The 20,978-nt window shown below is 45.7% G+C and overlaps 1 protein-coding gene and 1 pseudogene across 3 annotated transcripts in view; both read right to left on the bottom strand.

The window, feature by feature from the left end:
• Nucleotides 1–750: 750 nt before the first annotated feature.
• LOC100359301 (delta(14)-sterol reductase LBR-like) lies at nt 751–18,216 on the bottom strand (annotated as a pseudogene).
• NEDD9 (neural precursor cell expressed, developmentally down-regulated 9) overlaps nt 16,549–20,978 on the bottom strand; it is a 203,905-nt gene continuing 199,475 nt past the window's right edge. For all 3 annotated transcript variants that reach the window (XM_008262389.5, XM_070074409.2, XM_008262388.5), the window contains one exon: nt 16,549–19,228. In XM_008262389.5, coding sequence (XP_008260611.3) covers nt 18,719–19,228 — 510 coding nt within the window. In that variant the 3' untranslated portion in view covers nt 16,549–18,718. The remainder of the gene's footprint in view (nt 19,229–20,978) is intronic.

The following is a 20,978-nucleotide window of genomic DNA, read 5'->3' as shown; positions in this document are numbered from 1 at the left end:
TTTTTTTGGACAGGCAGAGTGGACAGTGAGGGAGAGAGACAGAGAGAAAGGTCTTCCTTTTGCTGTTGGTTCACCCTCCAATGGCCGCCGCGGCCGGCGCGCCGCGCTGATCCGATGGCAGGAGCCAGGAGCCAGGTGCTTTTCCTGGTGCAGGGCCCAAGCACCTGGGCCATCCTCCACTGCACTCCCTGGCCACAGCAGAGAGCTGGCCTGGAAGAGGGGCAACCGGGACAGAATCCGGCGCCCCAACCGGGACTAGAACCCGGTGTGCCGGCGCCGCTAGGCGGAGGATTAGCCTAGTGAGCCGTGGCGCCGGCCGAGTATTTCTTTTTTTAAAGACTTCCTTTATTTGCTTGAAAGTCAGAGTTACACGGAGAGGGCGAGGGCGAGGGCGAGGGCGAGGGCGAGGGCGAGGGCGAGGGCGAGGGCGAGGGCGAGGGCGAGGGCGAGGCAGAGGGAATCTTCCATCTGCTGGTTCACTCCCCAGTTGGCTGCAACCGCCGGAGCTGTGCTGATCTGAAGTCAGGAGCCAGGAGCCTTTTCCGGGTCTCCCACATGGGTGCAGGGGCCCAAGGACTTGGGCCATCCTCCACTGCTTTTCCAGGCCATAGCAGAGAGCTGGATCGGAAGTGGAGCAGCCGAGACTTGAAACGGCGTCCACATGGGATGCCAGCACTGCAGGCAGCAGCCTTACCCATTATGCCACAGCACCGGCCCCAATGAGTATTTCAAAAATATGTCAAAATAGAATTAGTAAATGTTTGGAAATATATGGTAGGGCACCTGCTGACAGTACTTCTCTCAAGTCAAGCTGTCCCTCTTACAGTAGTGCTCCTTGCAGGCTTCTCTGTGGACAAGCAGTATGGCAAAGGAGATTACGGTGACATAAGGCTGAAGCCCCATGGGAAGGATCACATCGGGGGCATGATGAGATCATCCACGGAACTGGGGTGGCAAAGAACACTCCACCATCCAGAGACTAGAAGGCTTTTTCCCGTTGAAGTATGAGTGGTTTTTAAAGGTACCAGCTTGGGATCAGTAGGGTTTTTCCAGAATGCATGTTTCTGACAATGTGCACATAAGAAGATTATATATCCAGAAAGTTTCAGAACAATCATTCAAGAAGCCACTGGCCAAGACACTTCACTGGGATGACCGACTAGGTAAAAGGCTTGTAAACTGTAGATAAATGGATCCCACACCGAATCTCCAAAAGCCAGCATGAATCTGAATCCATCACATATGATATCCACGGTTGTCAGCGCTGCTTCCTCATTCCAGAGTGTCCACCACACATTGCCAAGGATGGAGCAGCACAGTTATTTAATTTCATGTCAGTTAAAAGCAGCACCAAGTTAATAAGCACCCATGTAATCAACCCAGGCCACAATTCACGAAAGTATTTGTGATAAGTAGCAATTCGAGGATTTAATTCATGGCCAATGAAGAAATCATAGACAGCATTTCCTGTGCTAGCAGGTGATGGTTCTTCCCCGGGTGCCATCAAACAGCATGTGTGCAGATAAATACTCAGGAGCACAGGAAAAAAAACAATGGCTGAGAATGCAAATTGAAGAAAATGACTGAATATGTAATGAAATGCTCTTCCCCATAAGAGAGATGCTCCAACAGCTGCAGATGTCAGGGTAAAAGCACAGAATCTATTTGCTCTGTACTTTGTCTTCCATTACTAAGAGGTGTTCCTTCAATCTTCCTTATTGGCAGTTGGTAAGAGTTTGAACAAAAAACCAGAGGAGGTGGATCCCAAACACCCAGGTTTCCCATCAATCCTCCAAAGCCGGGAGAGGAGGGAAATTCAGAAGCTGGGGTCATGTTGTGGACACATGACAGCAACAGGAGGAGGAGGAGGACGGGCAGAAGCAGCATGAGTGAGGTACACACCAGGGACTCCTTGGGACTGCCCGCCCTCTGCCTGGGTGGCTACTTCAAAGGTTCTCAACTACGCAGGTCTTAGTAATGAGTTTTTCTTCCTTATCAACCTTTTTTTTTTTTTTTTTTTATCTCTTCTCTTTTTGGACAAAGGCTACTCTCTGTAGGTGCATAGCTGCTTTCCTGTGGTCAGTGGAATTCTGCCACCATTGTTCCAGGGCAGGTCATTCCTTTCCATGAGCTCTGGCTCCCCATTCTATCGGCTGATGCTGTTTCCTAATGGCTTCAACACCAGTGGAGTTGACTTAGCTTCCTGTATTTCCTTCCTGTTTCCTTCATGTCAGGCAGGTGGGAAGCAGGGGTGGATCTTCGGGAACTTCGAGGTGGCCAACCAGGGGATTGGGAGCATGGCCTGGACCGGCTCTCTTGACTCCCTTTGCTCCCCTCAACATCTGGAGGGGAGAACTGGAAGTCTTCATATCATTTTCTTTCATATTATTTTATCATTATCATTATCAATTCAAGTTCAGTTGCATCTTTGTATCTTATGGTGAGAAGTTCAGATTCGCTATCATGGGTCAGAATTTCTACTTCGTAATAAAGTGAACTCCCAGGCTGTTAACCTGTTACCACTTCACCACCTGCAAATTTCCCACCTGGAATTTTCTAAAGTAGTCTGCACCGGGATCCTGTGGGAACTCACTGTGGCAGGAGAGCTGTGCACCAGCACCTCCATGGCCCCGGGCAGAACTCGAGTAAGGTGGGGGTTGCTAGAGGTCGGGGCCTGTGAGAATGGGGGACTTGTTAAATGGGGACTGAATGTCAGTTTTGCAAGGTGAAAAAATTTGGGAGATGTGTTGTGTAATGTGAATATACTTAACACTACAGAACTTAACACTTAAAAATGATTATCATAACAAATTAATGTTATGCCTTTTACTATAACTAAAATTTTTTTTAATTAACAAAGACATACTATAAGCAATACTTATGCTTAGTTTGACTTATCCTATCCCAGGCACTGTTTTTGACTCTGAGAACACAGCAGTGGATAAGACTGGTAGCCTTTCTTCTCACATGGGATCCATCTTAGGTGGAGAAGTAGAAATGGGGGGAGGGCGGCAAGAAACAAGCAGTCTCTGAGGAGAGGTGAATGTGCTAGAACGTGGCTGGGAGGGGACTGGATCAGGAAGTTAAAGCGGCAGAGCTTGGGAGGCAAAATGGAGCATCTGGGCAGGGGGACAGCAGGTGCATGAGGTGAGAGGAACAACTGGCTTGTCTGAGAAACATCCAGGAGATGCTGTATGGTTGGAAAGTGGGAGGCCAGAGTGTGTGAGGTCTGAGCCGAGGTCAGCGGTTAGCATGACCATGAAAGGCTTGTCAAGTCCAAGTTCAATTCAAAAGGAAAAGAGGAGTGGTGGGCACTGAGCAGGCAAGCAACAGACTGTGATTGTTGTTTCTAAAAAATGGTTCTGGTCGCTATGTGGTCATCTCATTGCATGTGGGCAAGTATGGAAACAATGAAGCCAGCAGGGGGAACTGACTCCTGCCCAGGAGAGAGAGGACTGTAGCTTGGGTTAGGTTGATGGAACTGGGAAGATCTCTCATGGAAAAACAAGAAACGGGCTTGGTTCCTGCGCCAACAACCAAAATGCCTGTTGAGGAGAGCTTAGCTTTTCTGGGTTGAGACCACAGAGAAATTTCAGAGAGGCTCCTCACAGGGGACATTTGTGTAGGGCAGAATATTAATTCCTTGGATGTGTCATTGCCCTCTTCTGTCTCCAGTCCCTCCTGGACTTGCTGAGCACAGACAGGGCATCTCTTTGGTGAGGTGGCAGCCACGGAGTCTCCAGCCCTCACTGTGACTGATGCCAAACTCAAGGCAGGAAGAGAGAAGAAAGCTGGCTCCCAGGGGCTTGGGGGTCGAGGAAATGGGGAGATGTTGCCTGAAAGATACAAAGGGCCAATTCCGCAGGGTGGGTGAATTCTGGAGACCGAGTGTACAGCTGGAGGACAATAGTTAGCAGTACTGGTCACAGTGGTCAAGATATGGAATCAACCAAGGTGTTCATCATCGGGTGAATGAATAAAAAAAAAGTGAGATGTATGTGTGTGCACGCATGTGTGTGTACATACATGATGGAATATTATTCAACTATTAAAAAGAGTGAAATCCTTCCTATCATTTGCAGCAAAATGGTTGAAACTGGAAGACATTATGTTGAGTGTAATAAACAAGACCAAAAAAAAAAATCCACAGGAAAAAAACAAATAATGCATGTTCTCCTTTATATGTGGGAGCTAAAATTAAAAAACAAAACAAAACAAAACACCTCAGTCTGAACACAGAATGTCGATTACTACAGGCTGGGAGTGTTGGGAGGGCTAAAAGGATTTTTAATTAAAAAAAAGGAAACTGGTTGTAGTTCATTAATTGGGACAGATATACTAATAAGAGATGTTAATAGGGCAAATGGGGTGAGGGGATATGGGAACTCACTGTAGTACTATCTTATACTTTTTATTTTGTAAACTTAAAATTGATAATAAAAAGTCCACAACTGCCATTGATGGCACTGCGAAGCTGTTGCAGGGTTGGGCTACAGTATCAGGTCTAAGAGCGGAGCTACTCCATGAGCTCTGGGGACCATGGCAGTGTGTTCCAGGGGCACAGCTGGCTGGGGACTGGTGTGACTGGCACAAAGACGGGCATGGCCGGTGGGACAGATGAGTTGCAGATCTTTGGGGAAACCCCTGTGAACACTCTTCATCCCCCCCACCGCCCCCCAGTGCAGTCAGCCTGACCTGCATTTGCTGGATGCTGCAGGCAATCACCTTCCTGGAACCTGAGGCACCCACCAGGCTTCCCATCCTGGGATGGATGGAGACGGTGCTGCTCAGGCCCTGGAGGATTTCCTGGCAAGAGACTTGGGGAAAATCACCAGAAAGACTCTGTTGCCATAACTCTGTTCTATGAAAAATGATTTAGAACACTACCTATTCCAAGGATAGGAAGTCCTTACCTTTCCTTTATTGGGTGTTGGAGATAATAAGACATTGTTCCATGAAACTTGAGCCAGCCATGGCAGGAAGAAGACTGTGTCTGCTTTTTCTAATTACTGTGCACCCTGTAACTAGGATGAACCATAAGGATAGTCATGTCTACCTCCTTTATTTCCTGAAGCTCAAGATATTACCAAAGATGTGTTCAGAAGAGTACTGAATAGTTGTTTTTTATCTGGGCTTCTTTTAGCTCAGTATCTACTGTTTAATGTATCTCATCACTTTCATGAGAGTCAAGCTTACAGAATAGCTTATGGTCTCCCCTGTTTCGAGCCATGCTGAATGAATTATACTTGATTCTTATTGGTCACCTGACAGTTACTACACAGTTCATGCTAAATCTTTGAAAACACTGGCTTACATTAGATCAGTGGATCTCAAGACAGAATTTTTATATTTGGAAAATGTGTGTTCATTTTAAGTTTCAGAATTGTACCAATATATTTATCAAGACATTTGCATAGGGGATGAGAGGAAATGGGAGATGATGGTTAAAGAAGACAATGTCCCAGCTACAAGCATCAGTTCTTTATTTTGTTTTAGTCCTTTATGGGGAATATAGTTAATAACAGAATAGTGTACGTTTCAAAATTTTTAATAGTGAATTTCAAATGTTTTTGTCTTAAGAGATGTTAATTATTTCAGATGATGGGTATTTATTTAGTTATCTCACGTTATATTTATAAATCATACATCACTATGTATCTTATAAACCTAAATAATTATAGATTGTCCACTTACAATACAAAAGAAAACAAAAACAACTTTGTGTGTCTTTTTTTAGACCCTGTTCTAACTGCTTTGTAAGTATTAATCTGCAATTTTAAGTCTTCTGTCAAGCCTATGGTATTATTATACCCATTATAATGATGAGGAAATCAAGGCTCACAGAGATTTAAGTAGCTCAAGATCACAGAGCTAGGAAGAAGAGATGAACTTTATACCCAATTCTATTACTGGGTATTCTACTCTAGGTAAGATTGAAGTGCTATTGTTTTGACTTTTCATTTAGAAATACTTCCAACTTTTCAGGAAAGTTGTAAGAGAAAGAATAATACATGCCCTTTATTGAGATTCTTTTACTGTTGACATGTCTATGAAAATTGCTTTCCTGAAACACATATGCCTATCTTGTGTCCTTTTACCATAGAATCCTTCAGCATAAGTTTGCTAAGAACAGGAATCTCTGGCAGAACCATGGACTGTTCATCAACCTGAGCACATTCAACGCTGATCTAATTTATTTGAGTTATCATCTGTATTCCACATTGACGGTTGACCCGGTCATGTCTCCCCCTATTTTCTCTCGAGGGGACCCAGCTCGGCGGCAGGGATCTGTTTGTCCTTTCTGACCGACCTCACACACAAACACTCCCACAGTCCGCTTTGATCTCTCATAAGAACAACACACAGTGAGGCTCTGCCTGCTGTTGACAAGTAGACATTCTTTATTTTGTGTTTGATGTCTCCTCGTGACTAGGTAGGAAAATGAACCACTATGGAAGTGTGATCATCTCGGGGTCTCACTGCTATTATTGGTGGCATTGATTTCGATCACCTCACTTTGCCAAGGACTTGGTTGATTTCCCCACCATGCAATTACTATTTCTGCCTGCACCCAATACACATATCCTAAGCCCAAAACTGGCATGTGTTTCCCTGCCATGTTGTAGCAGCAGTGCTAGGGAGCCATGTCTGTGTGCTGGTGGAGGGCAGAGTGACAATCAGACACATACACACACACACACACAAACATACAGAGAGAGAGAGCGAGAGAGAGAGAGGAAGAGAGAGAGAGAGAAACTTCTCCATCTGCTGGTTCACTCCCCAAATGGTAACAGCCAGGGCTTCACCAGGATCTCCATCCTGGTCGCCCACATTGGTGGCAGGGGCCCAAGTACTTGGGCAATTCTCTGCTGCTTTCCCAGGCGCGTTAGCAGGAAGCTGGTTAGAAAATGGATCTGACATGGGATGCCAGCATTGTAAGTGGCAGCTCAACACCCCAAGCCACAATGCCAGTCCCTGCAATTGTTGTTTTATTTCATGGCCCTGTGGCTGACAGGTCTGTAAATCCTGCAGAGCAAGCTGAAGCTCTGTGTATCAGGATGCAGAAGAAATAACAGTCGGGTCCGATTGTGAGACTGCATGGGGTGATTAACATCACGGCTCTCCAAAGCCATGGAGTCTAATTCCAGAGACAGAGACAATAAAGGCCATTGGGACTGGGCCTCCTGGGAGCCATGAAATGTGAAATCCATCCTTGGAAACCTGCAATGGAGAAATCCCATAGGTATCCACCAGCAACAGAAGGCACTAACATAAGTGATATAAAACCATCTCTATCAAGGGAGTCGGTGCAAAGGCAACCTAAGGACATTGAAAATACTGCCTTTTGGAGAGCTTTTAGTTTTTGTTATCTTTTAAAACATTATCTATTTATTTGTTGTTTTTTTTTTTTTTTTTTGACAGGCAGAGTGGACAGTGAGAGAGAGACAGAGAGAGAAAGGTCTTCCTTTGCCGTTGGTTCACCCTCCAATGGCCGCCGCTGCAGCCGGCGCACCGCACTGATCCGATGGCAGGAGCCAGGAGCCAGGTGCTTTTCCTGGTCTCCCATGGGGTGCAGGGCTCAAGCACCTGGGCCATCCTCCACTGCACTCCCTGGCCATAGCAGAGAGCTGGCCTGGAAGAGGGGCAAACGGGGCAGAATCCAGTGCCCCAACCGGGACTAGAACCCGGTGTGCCGGCGCCGCAAGGTGGAGGATTAGCCTATTGAGCCACGGCGCCGGCCTCATTATCTATTTATTTGAAAGGGAGAGAGAGAGAGAGAGAACTCTCATCAGGTGGTTCACTCCCAGAATACTTGCAACCACCAGGGCTAGGCTGGAGTTAAAGGCAGGAGTTGGAAATGCAATCCAGGCCTCTCTCATGGGTGGCAGAAACTCAATTATTTGAGCCATCACTGCTACTTCCCAGATCTGCATGAGCAGGGAGCTGGAGCTAGGAGCCTGAGCCAGAAACTGAACTCCAATGTGGGACATGGGTGTCTTAACCACTGTGTTAAATCCCTACCCCTTATTTGTTATATTTAAGGATCATACAAAGTCATTTTGGTGTAAAGGGCTCCTACAATGTGGGAATGGTGTAGAGTGGCCACAGGGTGGATGCATTTATTCGATCACTTAGCCAGTCAACAAACATGAAGCGAACTCCTTGTGTGAGCCAGGCCAAGAGATATAAAAGATGGACGCATGGTCCAAGATGCCCTAGCTCTGAAATACTCATGCAACAGAATAGACAGATGTGCAGCAAGGAAGAAACAGTATTGTGCAATGTTTTCTGAGTACTTAAGAGTTATTTTAAAAGCTTTTTTTCACAACATTGAGCCAAGTCTGCTTTCACGTCTCTCAGGCAGGTAGGTGGTGGGATCAGTTATAAAAATATAACGGTCAGGGCTGGCGCTGTGGCATAGTAGGTTAAGTCTCCACCTGCAGTACCAGCTTCCCATATGGGTGCCGGTTTGAGTCCCTGCTAATATGCCTGGGAAAGCAGTGGAAGATGGCCCAAGTGCTTGGGCCCCTGCACCTGTGTGGGAGACCTGGCAGCAGCTCTCGGCTCCTGGCTTCCAATCGGTCCAGCTCCAGCTGTTGCAGCCAATTGGGGAATGAACCAGCGGATGGAAGACCTCTCTCTGTCTCTCCCTCTTTCTGTAACTGTCTCTCAAATAAATGAATCAATCTTGAAAAAAAAAAAAAAGTTCAAGTCTTCCTTAACCTTTCTTTTCCTCCCCAGACCACCAGGGGGCGCTGTGTGAAGTGGCCTCCTGAAGGCTCCTGGTGACCCTGGCTTTTCACCAGCAATGTGCTGGGTATGAAGAGAAAACTTTCAAAACCTCCTTGGTGGAGCCCAAATACCTTGCCAACTGGACAGGTGCTAGTCATATGTACTGGCAGTGAATAAAAGACTCTTGGGGGGGGGCCCTTTCACACAGGGCAGCCACCTGGGGTGTGCAAACATACACAAGTGCTTTGCAAGCTACAGGGGACACAGACTTTTCTTGGGAAAGCCTCCCTCTCCAGGACAGGTTCCTGCAAGTCCCGCTCTCAATGCTCCTTGCAGGTCTTTTGTTTCCTCGCTCGATGATTTTCCTCTGGCAAACAGGATCGAGGGACTCGACACTGCACTAAAGCCATCTTTTGTTAAGTCTGGGGCCCTTTCCAGTGTTGATTGGATGTCTAGACGAGGGTAGAAATGCCTGCCAGAGAGCAAGGGCGACCTGACCTAAGTGGTCCAATTACATTTTTACATCCTCCTAATCAGACGCCCACATCTTTGTCCTGGTCTTTCCATGTTGGCCAAGGCTCTGAAGCAGGCCGCTTTCCTGCCAGGGCTACGAATGTCCTCTTCACAGCCACTCTTCTCCAAGACTTGAACTTTTTTAATAGGGATTTAGGTCCCAGATGGTTCTAACAACCCCCTGTTAAGCTGCACAGGTCAGAAAGGGGGCTCATAAAATTCTGGGGCTGGGAGGGCTGTGAGAGTCCTGCCTGCCCGGCGGCGGGGCAGGGAGAATGAGGGGTGGGTTCTCATTTCACATCGCTCCTTGCTGACTCCTGGCCCCCTGTCTGCCAAGAGACAACATAGGACACCCCTTCTGTTCACTCCATTTTCCTAACGGTGCTTGTTGGGAGATTATTCATATCCCGTCCTGAGAGACAATGGCGGTTTTCTCTCCCCACCCCAGGCTGCACAGCAGGTTGTTCTGGTGACTGGGCATAGTGAATTCTGAGATGGGGTCAGCGTGCTGAGGTTTTTCAGTTGCCCTTTTTGCATGCTTGTCTCCTGCCTTCGGGGCCCACCTTGTGAGAACACCCTCCCCTCCCATCCCCCCCACCTCCCCCTATCCACCGCCAGCCAAGTGAGTGGGTTGCACAGCCACCACCTAGGAGGACCTAACCCCTGTGCGCTTAACTTGGTCTTCTCCTGGTACCTGTCGGGTTTCTCGCCCAGTGTTGCCCTTCCCCGGCTCTTTGCTTCAACCTTGGCCCGGTACCAGGGAGGCAGGAGCCAGAGGTGTAGACTGTCCCGCAGGCTGCCTCCATGAGGACCCAGTTTCCTTTCTGTGCAGCTCACACACAGATGCACATCTGTCCTGGCACCCAGGCCAGAAGCTGCGGGCTGGCTGTTGCAATCATCCCCTCCCACCACACTGTGTGCCACTCAACACCACTGCCAGGTATCTGACTTCCCTCCACCTCCACCCTCCATGCTACTCCAGGCCACCTTCACCTCCTCCAGAGCTGATTCGGTGGCCTCCCAACTGAGCGTCCAGGCTACACAAACCCCTTCTCCTCATCCTCCAGCTGCAACCAGAGTGCTAGGTTCAGAATAAAAACGCGATCACTCCAAACCTCTGCTTAAATTTCCTAGGTTGTGGGACTGGTGCTGTGGTGCACTGGGTTAAAGCCCTGGCCTGCAGTGCTGGCATCCCCTATGGGTGTGGGTTAGAGTCCTGGCTGCTCCAATTCTGATCTAGCCCCCTGCTACTGCACTTGGGAAGGCAGTGGAGGATGGCCCAAGTCCTTGGGCCCCTGCACCCACATGGGAGACCAGGAGAAGCACCTGGCTCCTGATCAGCTCATTTCCAGACATTGCAGCCGTTGAGGAGTGAATCAGCAGAGCAGAAGACCTTTCTTACCATGTCATGCCTCTTATTTCATAGCATTCCAGAAAATTGCAAATTACCTTTTTTTAAATTTTTTTCAATTTTTTTCACTCACCAGATTGTAAGTCCAATAAAAGCAAAAAAAGTGTTAGAAATTTTTAGCTCATGGCTGGCCTTGTGGCATAATGGGTTAAGCCTCCACCTGCTGTGCTGGCCTCCCATATGGACGTTGGTTTGAGGCCCGGCTGCTCCACTTCTAATCCAGCTCCCTGCTAACAGCCTGGGAAAGCAGCAAAAATGTCCCAAATGCTTGGGCCCTACACCCATGTGGCAGACAGGGATGAAGCTCCAGGCTCTGGGTTTTGGCCTGGCCTAGGCCTGGCCTAGCCCCGGCTGTTGCGGTCATCTGGGGAATGAACCAGCAGGTGGAAGACTGATTCTCTCTCTTTCTCTCTCTCTGCCTTTCAAATAAATACATTAAAAAAAAAGTTTTTGGCTTACCATTGTACCCTCATTTCCAAATCCATAGAAGGCGTCCAATACGTATATTTGTAGAACAAATGAATGATTGACATGTTAGTGCACGTTTCGGGGAAAGACTAACAAAGTTTGTCCCCAAAATACCACGGACCAGAACACGTCACCTGCTCTCCAGCTCTGTATGTTGCCCGTCAGAGGAGGCAGGAGAGAAAAGTCAAGCGGTCCAGAGAGGCCTTCTGGCGAATTCAGGGGAACTGGCGGAGGAAAAGCCGTTCTGACGTGGAAGGCCGGAAGCTGGTTTAGGCGGGCCGGACGCTCTTTATGGGTTGGCTCCACCCACCTTCCCAGGATGCACCTGTCGCATGCACTGCCAGGGCCGACGCTAAGACCCCGCCCTGTCTGCATATCCGTATCCGGTCGGGCGGGCACCGCCCCCTTCCATATAAAAGCAGGTGGACGCGACCGGTTTCTGTCACAGACCTCGTGTGGAGGCGCTGCCTCCGCTTTGTGGCACCGAGACGCCCCGCGCTCCTGGGCGCTCCTCTGCCCAGGCGCGTGGACGGACCTCGCCACTCACAGTACCGTTTCCGGTTTTGCTCTTCCCTCTGGTTTATGGGCGGCCCCTGTTGGGTATTTCTCCGTGTGCGGGGCTCGCACTCGCGCGTGAATGCGGGTTTCTTTCCCCACTGCCGAGTCACTGTGGGTCTCGGCCGCGGCCTGCGTGGCTGACCCGGCGCCGTGCGAACCCTCCGGGGAGACACCTGAGGGCGCAGTGCAGGGGGTACTTGGTTGGGGTTCGTTTTAGGGATGCCGCCAATCCCGGACTGATCTCGCCTTCTGTATTCCATCAGCTGTCCTCCGGGAGCTTGAGGCCAGAAACGTTTCCGACTCCTCTGTGCTAAGTGTCTGCTCGCGCCTTCTCTCCCAGGCTCTCTGCTCTCCCTTTCTCTGCGCACCCCCACTTCTTCCCTCCTCTTCTCTGCATCTCCTTGCTGCCGTCCTCCCACCTTGATGTGCTCCCTCGTCTCAGCTAACCACCCCCACCCCCCGCTGCCTTCGTGGAAGGGACGCGGTGTGATGGCTGATGTCAGCTGTATTTGGTACACCTGCTCTGGGTCAAGCAGCTCTCTGAAGGTACGCCGGTCACTGCAAAGGGCAGTCCAGCAAGCCCCCGCCCGCTGCCCCCGACTGCCTCTCAGGGCTCCGGCCTGTCCGTCTTCCATGTTAGCCCTCTGTCCGTCATCAGTCTGCATCCTGCCTTTGTGCACCTGGCGGTTTCTCGCCAGCCCAGATCGCTTTCACGTTCGTTCTTTGCACCTGTAAGTCTTTGCCTGTGGATTTCAGCTGGACATTTGTCTACAATCTGCTTTATTTTTTATTTTATTTTTTTGACAGGCAGAGTGGACAGTGGGAGAGAGAGAGAGAAAGGTCTTCCTTTTGCCGTTGGTTCACCCTCCAATGGCCGCCGCGGCCAGTGCGCTGCGGCCGGCGCACCGCGCTGATCCGAAGGCAGGAGCCAGGTGCTTCTCCTGGTCTCCCATGGGGTGCAGGGCCCAAGCACTTGGCCCATCCTCCACTGCCCTCCCAGGCCACAGCAGAGAGCTGGCCTGGAAGAGGGGCAACTGGGACAGAATCCGGCGCCCCGACCAGGACTAGAATCCAGTGTGTCAGCGCCGCAGGTGGAGGATTAGCCTATTGAGCCGCGGCGCCGGCCCTACAGTCTGCTTTAAATCGTTCCAAGGCCGTGTTTACTTTTGCCACAAAGAAAGGCAAAGAGCAGGTCTCACTTAACAGTCCCCCTGAGCACACAGAGATGCTGGCCAGGGGGCTGGAGGGGCTCCTCTGGCTCGGACGGCTGTTGCCTTATTGGTGTGTGGGGCAGATTCACCTGCTCTGGCCAGGTGGGCGCGTTGTTCTTTGGTGAATGACAATATTTCTTTCATCATCATTCCTCAAAAAAAAAAAAAAAAAAATTAGATGACTGTGGATGTGGTTTCTGGGAAACATCTAACGCCCAGAGAGGCTTTTACTGACTAGGGGGTGAGGCAACCCCATTTATTTTCATGATGGGTCATGAACTAGCCCAGTACTAACTCTGAAGCAGTAATAGTGTATAACAGACCTAGGAAGCTAAACTTGTCAGTTTAACTTTTTTTTTATGGGCCCTTCACTGTGTCTGTGAATCGATACTAAGATTGACTTGAGAAATATTTTTCTAAAATTTTTTTTTATTTGACAGGTAGAGTTATAGACAGTGAGAGAGAGAGAGAAAGGTCTTCCTTCCATTGATTCACTCCCCAAATGGCTGCCACCACCAGTGCGCTGCAGCTGTCGCGCTGCGCCAATCCGAAGTCAGGAGCCAGGTGCTTCCTCCTGGTCTCCCATGCAGGTGCAGGGGCCCAAGCGCTTGGGCCATCCTCCACTGCCTTCCCAGGCCACAGCAGAGAGCTGGACTGGAAGAGGAGCAACCGGGACTAGAACCTGGCACCCATATGGGATGCCGGTGCTGCAGGCAGAGGATTAAGCAAGTGAGCCACGGCACCGGCCCCATCTCTATTTAACTTCTGACAAATGTGTGCATTCATATATTTACCATAACAGCCAAGGCATAGACACTTTGCAATAAAGTAGCCACTGACCACATGTGGCTATTGAAATGAACCAGAATGAAAAAGCAGTTCCTCAGCAGAGCTAGTAGGCATTTCAGATGCCCGACAGCTACCTGTGCCTGCTGGCCCTGTGTTGGACAGTGCACGCTGTGAGACATTTCCAGCATCCCTGAGTTCGGGTGTTGGATAGCACTGTTGTAAAACATTCTCACCACACCAGGAAGTTCCTTTCTTCCCTTTCCCAGATAACTCCAACCCCTATGCCCAGGCTCAGGAAATTCACTGATCAAGTTCTGTTGCTACAAGTGACATTTGGGGCTCTCAGAGCTGCATACCCACGTCCTCTTTTTCACCTGCCTCTTGCTCAGCATGGTTTCTGAGACTGATTCACTCATGTTGTTCCACGTATGATTAGTTTCCTGCTTTTTATTGATAAGTAATATTCTATTGGATGAATATGCTACAATTTATCCACTCATCTGTTGACATTGTGTTGCTTCAAATTGGTAGGATGAGGAATGAAGCAGTTAGCACTATATGTGGATGAATTTTCATTTTTCTCTGGTAAATGTGATTGGAATTGCTGGGTTGTTTGGAAAGTATGAGTTTAATGTTACAAGGATTGCTAAACTGTTTCTGAAATGGTTGTACATTTTACATTCCTATCAATAGTGTAGGAGACTTTCATTTTGACCAGTGATTACTGATTTTTTTACTTGTCTAGTAATTATTGAGAGGTGAAGACATTTCCACTTATTACAGAGTTTCTATTTTTCCTTTCAGTGACATCGATTTCTGCCTCAGTATTTTGAGACTTTGTGATTGGGCACATACACATTTAGGGTTGTTTTGTCTTCCTTATGAATTGATCTCTTCATCCAGAAATGCCCCTTGTTGCCCTTGGTCTGAACTCTGGTTTGTTAATAATATAGCTGCTCTGGCTTAAAAAAAATTAGAAGGACCATGATACATTTCTTTTTATCCCTTTGCTTTCAACTTACCTGTTTTCATTTAAATTGTGTCTTTTAAGTAGCATGTAGTTTAGTCTTGCATTTTGAAATCCAGTATGAGAATCTCTGACTTGCAGTGGGCATGTCTAGAAAATTTAAACATTTGCAATTGATAGGGAACAAAGTGTACATATTTAAAGTATAAAATTTGAATTTTGACATGCACACACCTCAGAAACCATCACTGTGATCAAGAAAGTGGCCATTAAAGTAATTCTCAAGTTTCCCTGGGCTCCTTTGGAATCCATGCCCCCTACTGTCCCTTTCTCCAGGCAACCACTGCTGTGTTTATTGTCACTATAGATTAATTTGCATTTTCTAAAATTTTGTATAAATGGAAAATACCACGTGTGCTCTTTTTGTCTAGTTTCTCTTTCACATCACAATGATTTTACTCTTCAATCTTTTTGTTTCATTTTTTTAAAATTTCTGTGAATTAGTTCATTGTGTAGCTATTAAAAGGGTTTATTCATTCACATATATAAATATTTGAGTTGTTTCTGGCTTTTACTATTACACATAGAGCTATAATAAATATACTTACATAAGCCTATGTATGAAAAGATACTTTTATTTCTCTTGAGTGACTACCTAAGAAAGGAACTGCTAAGTCATATGGTAGGTATAGATTTAGGATTTTTGCACATCTATTTTCCAAAGTTTTGTAGCATTTGGGATTCTCACTAGCTGTGTAGAAGAGTTTAATTTCCTCTTCTTTCTTACCAATATTTAGGATAGCTTGTCTTTAATTTTAGTGATTCCATTGGTTTGGTTTTTATTTCATTCACTTTTATCTAGTCATGTATTTTTGTGAAGCTCTGCTAACAATTTTTGCCCCAGTTAGAGAAAAATTAGTTGTCTCCTAATTCTGATATCAGTCCTTGGCTAATGTATGTTGTACAAATATTTTCTCTTGGTCTATGGCTTGATTTTTGTTTTCTGAATGGTTTCATTGAAGTTTTTAATTTTAATGAAGTTTAATTTATCCATATTTGTTTTATGAGTCTTTGGGTTCTATTTATGAACTTTTTATTTATTTATGAGATTTTCCTTCTAGAAGATGTAGTGTTTAGAAGTTGCTTGCATTTAGGTTTACTATCCATTTGAATAAATTTTTGTGTTAGGATGTAAAGTAAGCATTAGTCCTCTTTTCCCATTGAGAAATCCAGTTATGTTAGCACCATTTTTCCAAATACTTAACATTCTCCCCTTTGAAATATGTTGACATTGTTATTAAAAAATCAATGAATATTTATATATAAGGGGAAAGAGATAGAAGGTATATGCAAACAATTTGCCTAGCCATGAATCTCTTATTTTCAGGGAATGTAGTTTGTTTTGAATCATCTGTCTGTCTATCCCAGAATAGACATTTCTTTTGATCTAAAACCATATATACAGTAACATTCATACCCATTACATTCTTTCATCCTATACATAGGCTCCCTAAGAAAATTTAAATTGAGCATGGTAACTTTGAAATAAATATTATGTCGTTGAAACACTTGCAGAATGGAAAACTTGGAACTTAATGGGTTAGGAAAGGAGAAATCATCCCATTCATCAATCAATGTACTGGTTTTATGGTGAAAAAGAAGCCTCGTTCCAGATATATGAATTTGGTAATATCCATAGATTACAGAATTTTCTTCAAATACAAGTACATTTTGAAGTAATGTGTGCATGCGCGCACATACACACCAGTTTTCCTTAAATTGACAAACTAAAAATAAACAGCACTGATAAAATAATCCTAATTTAACTTTTGATGAGTGTCCAAATAAACCAGCATTTAGTTGTGACAAGGGAAATATGGAAAAGAAAACTCAGTGGCTATGAAAACAGATCTAAAATTTAATGATTTCAAAACAGGTTCTATATACAAGGTTGCAAAGAGAGTAATACAGTTGAACGTTTGGTTTTGAAAATCTGAAATGTCACCACTTTGATTTGAACAAGTCTCATTGCCTAAGAAATGCACATGATACAATGAAATCTACAAGGACACACTTCTTAACTTCAAGTGTTGATTTTCAACAACTCCCTTCTTCTGCATACACTCACTTGCCATATCACAATAGAACTTTTTGTATTCTTTTGGAAGCAGAGAACTTTGAGAATTACAGTAGCAGTTGTTTTGAAAAGCACCTTCTATGATAACTTCTATTGTTTCTTTTTAAAAATCACATTGAGATCATGTACTTTTCTTTCTTAAATGCTTTCCTGTTCCAGTGATTTGGTTGTTTAGAACAAGCAAGCTTAATTCAGTCAAGGCATATATTGGAAATAAAAAAAAAAATGTTTCCAAATAGCCTGGAATGAAACCATTAGATAAGCACTGGGCTGAAAGACCATAGGTAATATGCCTCTTGACTTGGTCACATGTGAGTCCGTTTACCCATGGGCTGGGGAGTATTTCATTTGTTCCATATAAATCTGATGGTTTGTGGCAACTGTGTTGTGTCAAAGCCAGCAGGAATGAACAGATTATAGGGTGGGTGATGTGATGAGCTGTGAGATGGTTGTGGGGCTTATGCACAAGGTCACTGGCTACATAGGGTCATAAAGGTTAGATGGACCCTGTATGGCTTCTGAGTGTCAGGCCTGCATGTGTTACTTTTCAAAAATTTTATTTTTTACTTATTTGAAGGGCAGAGAGAAAGAGAGAGAGAGAGAAACAGATGGACAGAGAGAGAAACACAGAAATCTTCCACTCACTGGTTAATTCCCCAAATACTCCCAACAGATGGTACTGGGCCAGGCCAAAGCCAGGTGCTGGAACTCAATCTGGGTCCCCCACATGGATGACAGAGACCCAATTACTTGAGCCATCTTAGGTTGTGTATAGCATGAAGCTGGAATTGGAGGATGAGTTGGGACTCAAACTAGGGCATTCCTATATGAGATATGAGCATTCTAAGCAGTCTTGACCACTGCACCAGAGACCCACCCTGAATATATGATTTTTTAAGAGGATGCAAGACCAAGTGATGAGAGCAGGGTATGGCTTGGTAGCTCCAACGTTCAGTGCCCACAGATTGGTCTATTTCTCTCAGGTAGTGGGAGTAGCAGCACCTAAGCGAATGATTCAGCATCAGAAGGGCCTTTATTTAGAACTGACAGATGGAACCATCCCTTCCTTTTGTGGACATTTGTAGTCTGATGTGTCATTTTGAATTGATGCTACAAGTAATGCAGTTTTTACAACTCTAAAAACATCCTTTGGAATACCACATGGCTGAATAACTCACAAAGAAGATCAGATAGCCTCAGGGACACAAGTGTTTTCCATTTGCACAGCTTCCTTTCAGTGTTGCAGCAACCCAACCCCTACTGTGGACATGGCCTCTAAAGACAGCACACAAATCTCTCCCCAGCGCCTGATAAGTCGGAACTTGGATTAATCCTTACTTTCTGTAACTTGCTCTCCATGAAAGCTTTTTGCCATAACAGTTTCATGACGATCAGTTTTGGAAGGGGTCCTTAAGTGAGAATAAGCCATGCCAAGCTTCATTATTTGGGAGAGGAACACCTACAAATATACTGTGTTTTCCAAAGGTGGGAGGACCGTGCTCAGAACAATGACAGGTACACAGCAATATTATAACCAGCCAGTATATGTTTTCTAACAAAAAAACCCAAAATGCAGCATTAGGAGGTACTTACAAAGGTGCTTCTTAATTCATGTTTTTTTTTAATGGAATGTATCAAACATCTACAAACATGAATACACAGGCATACACAGGCACGTGGACAGGTTTATGTGCAGTTCCTGTCTTAGGTAATTATACAGACACCCAAGAACCACACAGGGGAAAACAAAAAGACAAGATTTTCCTCTCTGGCTCCCTGAAGTTCTGAAAGTTGTCTAACCCATACAACGTTAAAATATTTCATTTTCATATAAAATATCTACAAAAATAGATAACATTTACAAAAACCAGATAGTATTTCCAGTTTTCCTTAGTCACCGTTCCCTCCGTCCCCTGGACCTAGTTCTCTGCTCAGAAGGTCGCCATCTCCAGCAGAGAGCGCTTGAACAGCTGGGCGTTTCGAGACAGGTCTGTGACCTGGTGAACCATCTCCTGCAGGGCCGTGGTGCTGGGGTAATGGAGGGCGGCCATCTTGGTCGCCATGACAATAGTCTTCAGCTGTTCGCAGAGCTGGTTGCTGGAGTTCATCACTTTGTTACGAATGTCCTGGGCAGCCACCTGTCTTGTCAGTGTGTCTCCAATGAACACCAGTTTGTGAGCACTGAGGATGACGAACTTACTGTGCGCCACGAAGATCCTTGGAGGCTGGGCAGAGCTGACGCAACTGAAGAGCGCGTCTATGGCGTTGAGCAGGGAAATGAAATGGGTCTCACATTGGTCATAGTAGAAGCAGAGCAACTGCCTATCCTGTGCGCCCACGCTGCTGTTTGTGGCTGGGAGGCTCTGAGAGGGCTTCCACTTGGAGATGTCGTTCTCCACTGGTTTTGTAATCTCTTGTTCCAGCAGCTGGAACTGACTCAGCTGGAAGGAAGACACAAGTACATTTTGTTAAGGGAAAGGCAATGTGTTGTAATGGAGATAAACCTGCACTTGGAGGTAAGAGACTGGGATTTTCATTCCTGGTAAGTGTCAGATGCTTGTTAGCTGTGAGGTTGTGGCCAAGTTTCCATGCCATGGGTTCCTAAACTATGAACTCTGTGAATGTTGAGGAAGATGATCCCTAAGGAATCCTCTGGCTTAGACCTTCTGTGACCGGACCTCAGTCTCTTCTGCCTGGCTGGAAGGGAGCAGAGTTTAAACCCAAGTCCTGTTGCTTAAACCTTTATGAAGGTTAAATGAGTTAAACTTTACAGAGTGTTTATAGAATAGTGTATGGGATATTGTAGGATCTATGTAAATGTTTATTAACTGTTGAGTTGTGGCCAGGGAAAACTAAAGGTAGTGATCTCCTTGTCAAATCACCAGCAATTGCTCCTTCTTGGGGGGAAGCTTTGACTTCAAGGTGCTTAGATGAAATGGCTATACATGAGCTTTTCTATTTCTCCTGTTCTCTCTGTCTAGATTTATAGACGTAACCCAACTCTACAGGGAACACTGATGCACATAAATGTACCAGCACCTGTGGTCAAGAAATCTCTAAGGAAATCTAAGTGCTAATTGGGCACAGTAATACTTAGCCCCCTTGCATGACCAGACTCAATGAATGTTGCATTTCTTCTTTCTCTCCTCATTGTCCCCAACTGTTGTATTATTTACATTGCATTTCTAATAATTTCTAGCTATTCCTAAGACTAAGACTCAGGAGAAACCACTCTTTTGCAAATGGGGACAATCAGTGACTTGAGTTTAATCTCCCACCCTGAGGCAACGCAGAGTTAAAGTCATCTAGCTTCTCTGAGGAATGCCTTGCCAGCTTGACTCTTCATGGCACCTGTTTCCTTCTTAGGAATTACTACAGTGTGGACAAGTTCCCTAAAGCCCTGCAGTCTTACTTGGCCAAACGCCAAGGCAAACACAGATACAGGGTGATGTTCCAGGGTATTTAACAATAATGAAATATGTTTCATAGGGTTTATGATTTAGAAAATATGTTCATCTATATATATCACCTGATTAGATCATGGGTGGATACTTTGCCATTTTATAAGAGAAGTAACCATGGTTCAGAGAGGTTAAGGGACTTGCCTAAGGTCACACAGTTGACTGACCAGAAAGCAAGGCTCAGAACTCAGATGTGAAGACAGCCTGCCATTCTACCTTAAAAGACTTGTTAAATCCTCAATCAAGTTCTCTTCATTTTTATGCCATTCACCTAGCAATATACAATCATAATCTGCCCTGCTTATGCCTAACTTTTGAATGAACATGCCCTGCCCAGAGCCCTTGACTGATGGGCTTTGAAAGATTTTGAAAGCATTGTATCCTGTCCTCCTGCCTTTAGATCAGACCAAGGGCAGCTGAGTCACAGGCTTGTATTGTAGACAGGAGACAGATGGAGATATTGGAGGTGAGGGAGAGGGAGAGGGAAAAAGCCCAGATAGACTCTTCTTTAGGAATCTGTTGAATCACAGAAGGTCATTGACAATCAGCAGTGGAAGCTGAGATGAAAAACCATCTCTAGAAAAGGTTTTGAGTGACCTGTTGTGGATTCTACAAAGTTATAGAGGAGAAAAGTAAAGTAGCAAACAGGAAGTGTTATAAAATAGGGGAGAATAAAGCAGATTTCTAGGAAGAGGCAAAGGGATCACAAGAAGGAGAGAGAGTATATATT

This window comes from Oryctolagus cuniculus, chromosome 5, assembly GCF_051225735.1.
Source record: "Oryctolagus cuniculus isolate XC-2025 breed Fujian yellow rabbit chromosome 5, ASM5122573v1, whole genome shotgun sequence".
Taxonomy (NCBI): Eukaryota; Metazoa; Chordata; class Mammalia; order Lagomorpha; family Leporidae; genus Oryctolagus; species Oryctolagus cuniculus.
The sequence above is the reverse complement of the archived record's forward strand: the minus strand, read 5'-3'. Positions and strand labels throughout refer to the sequence as shown.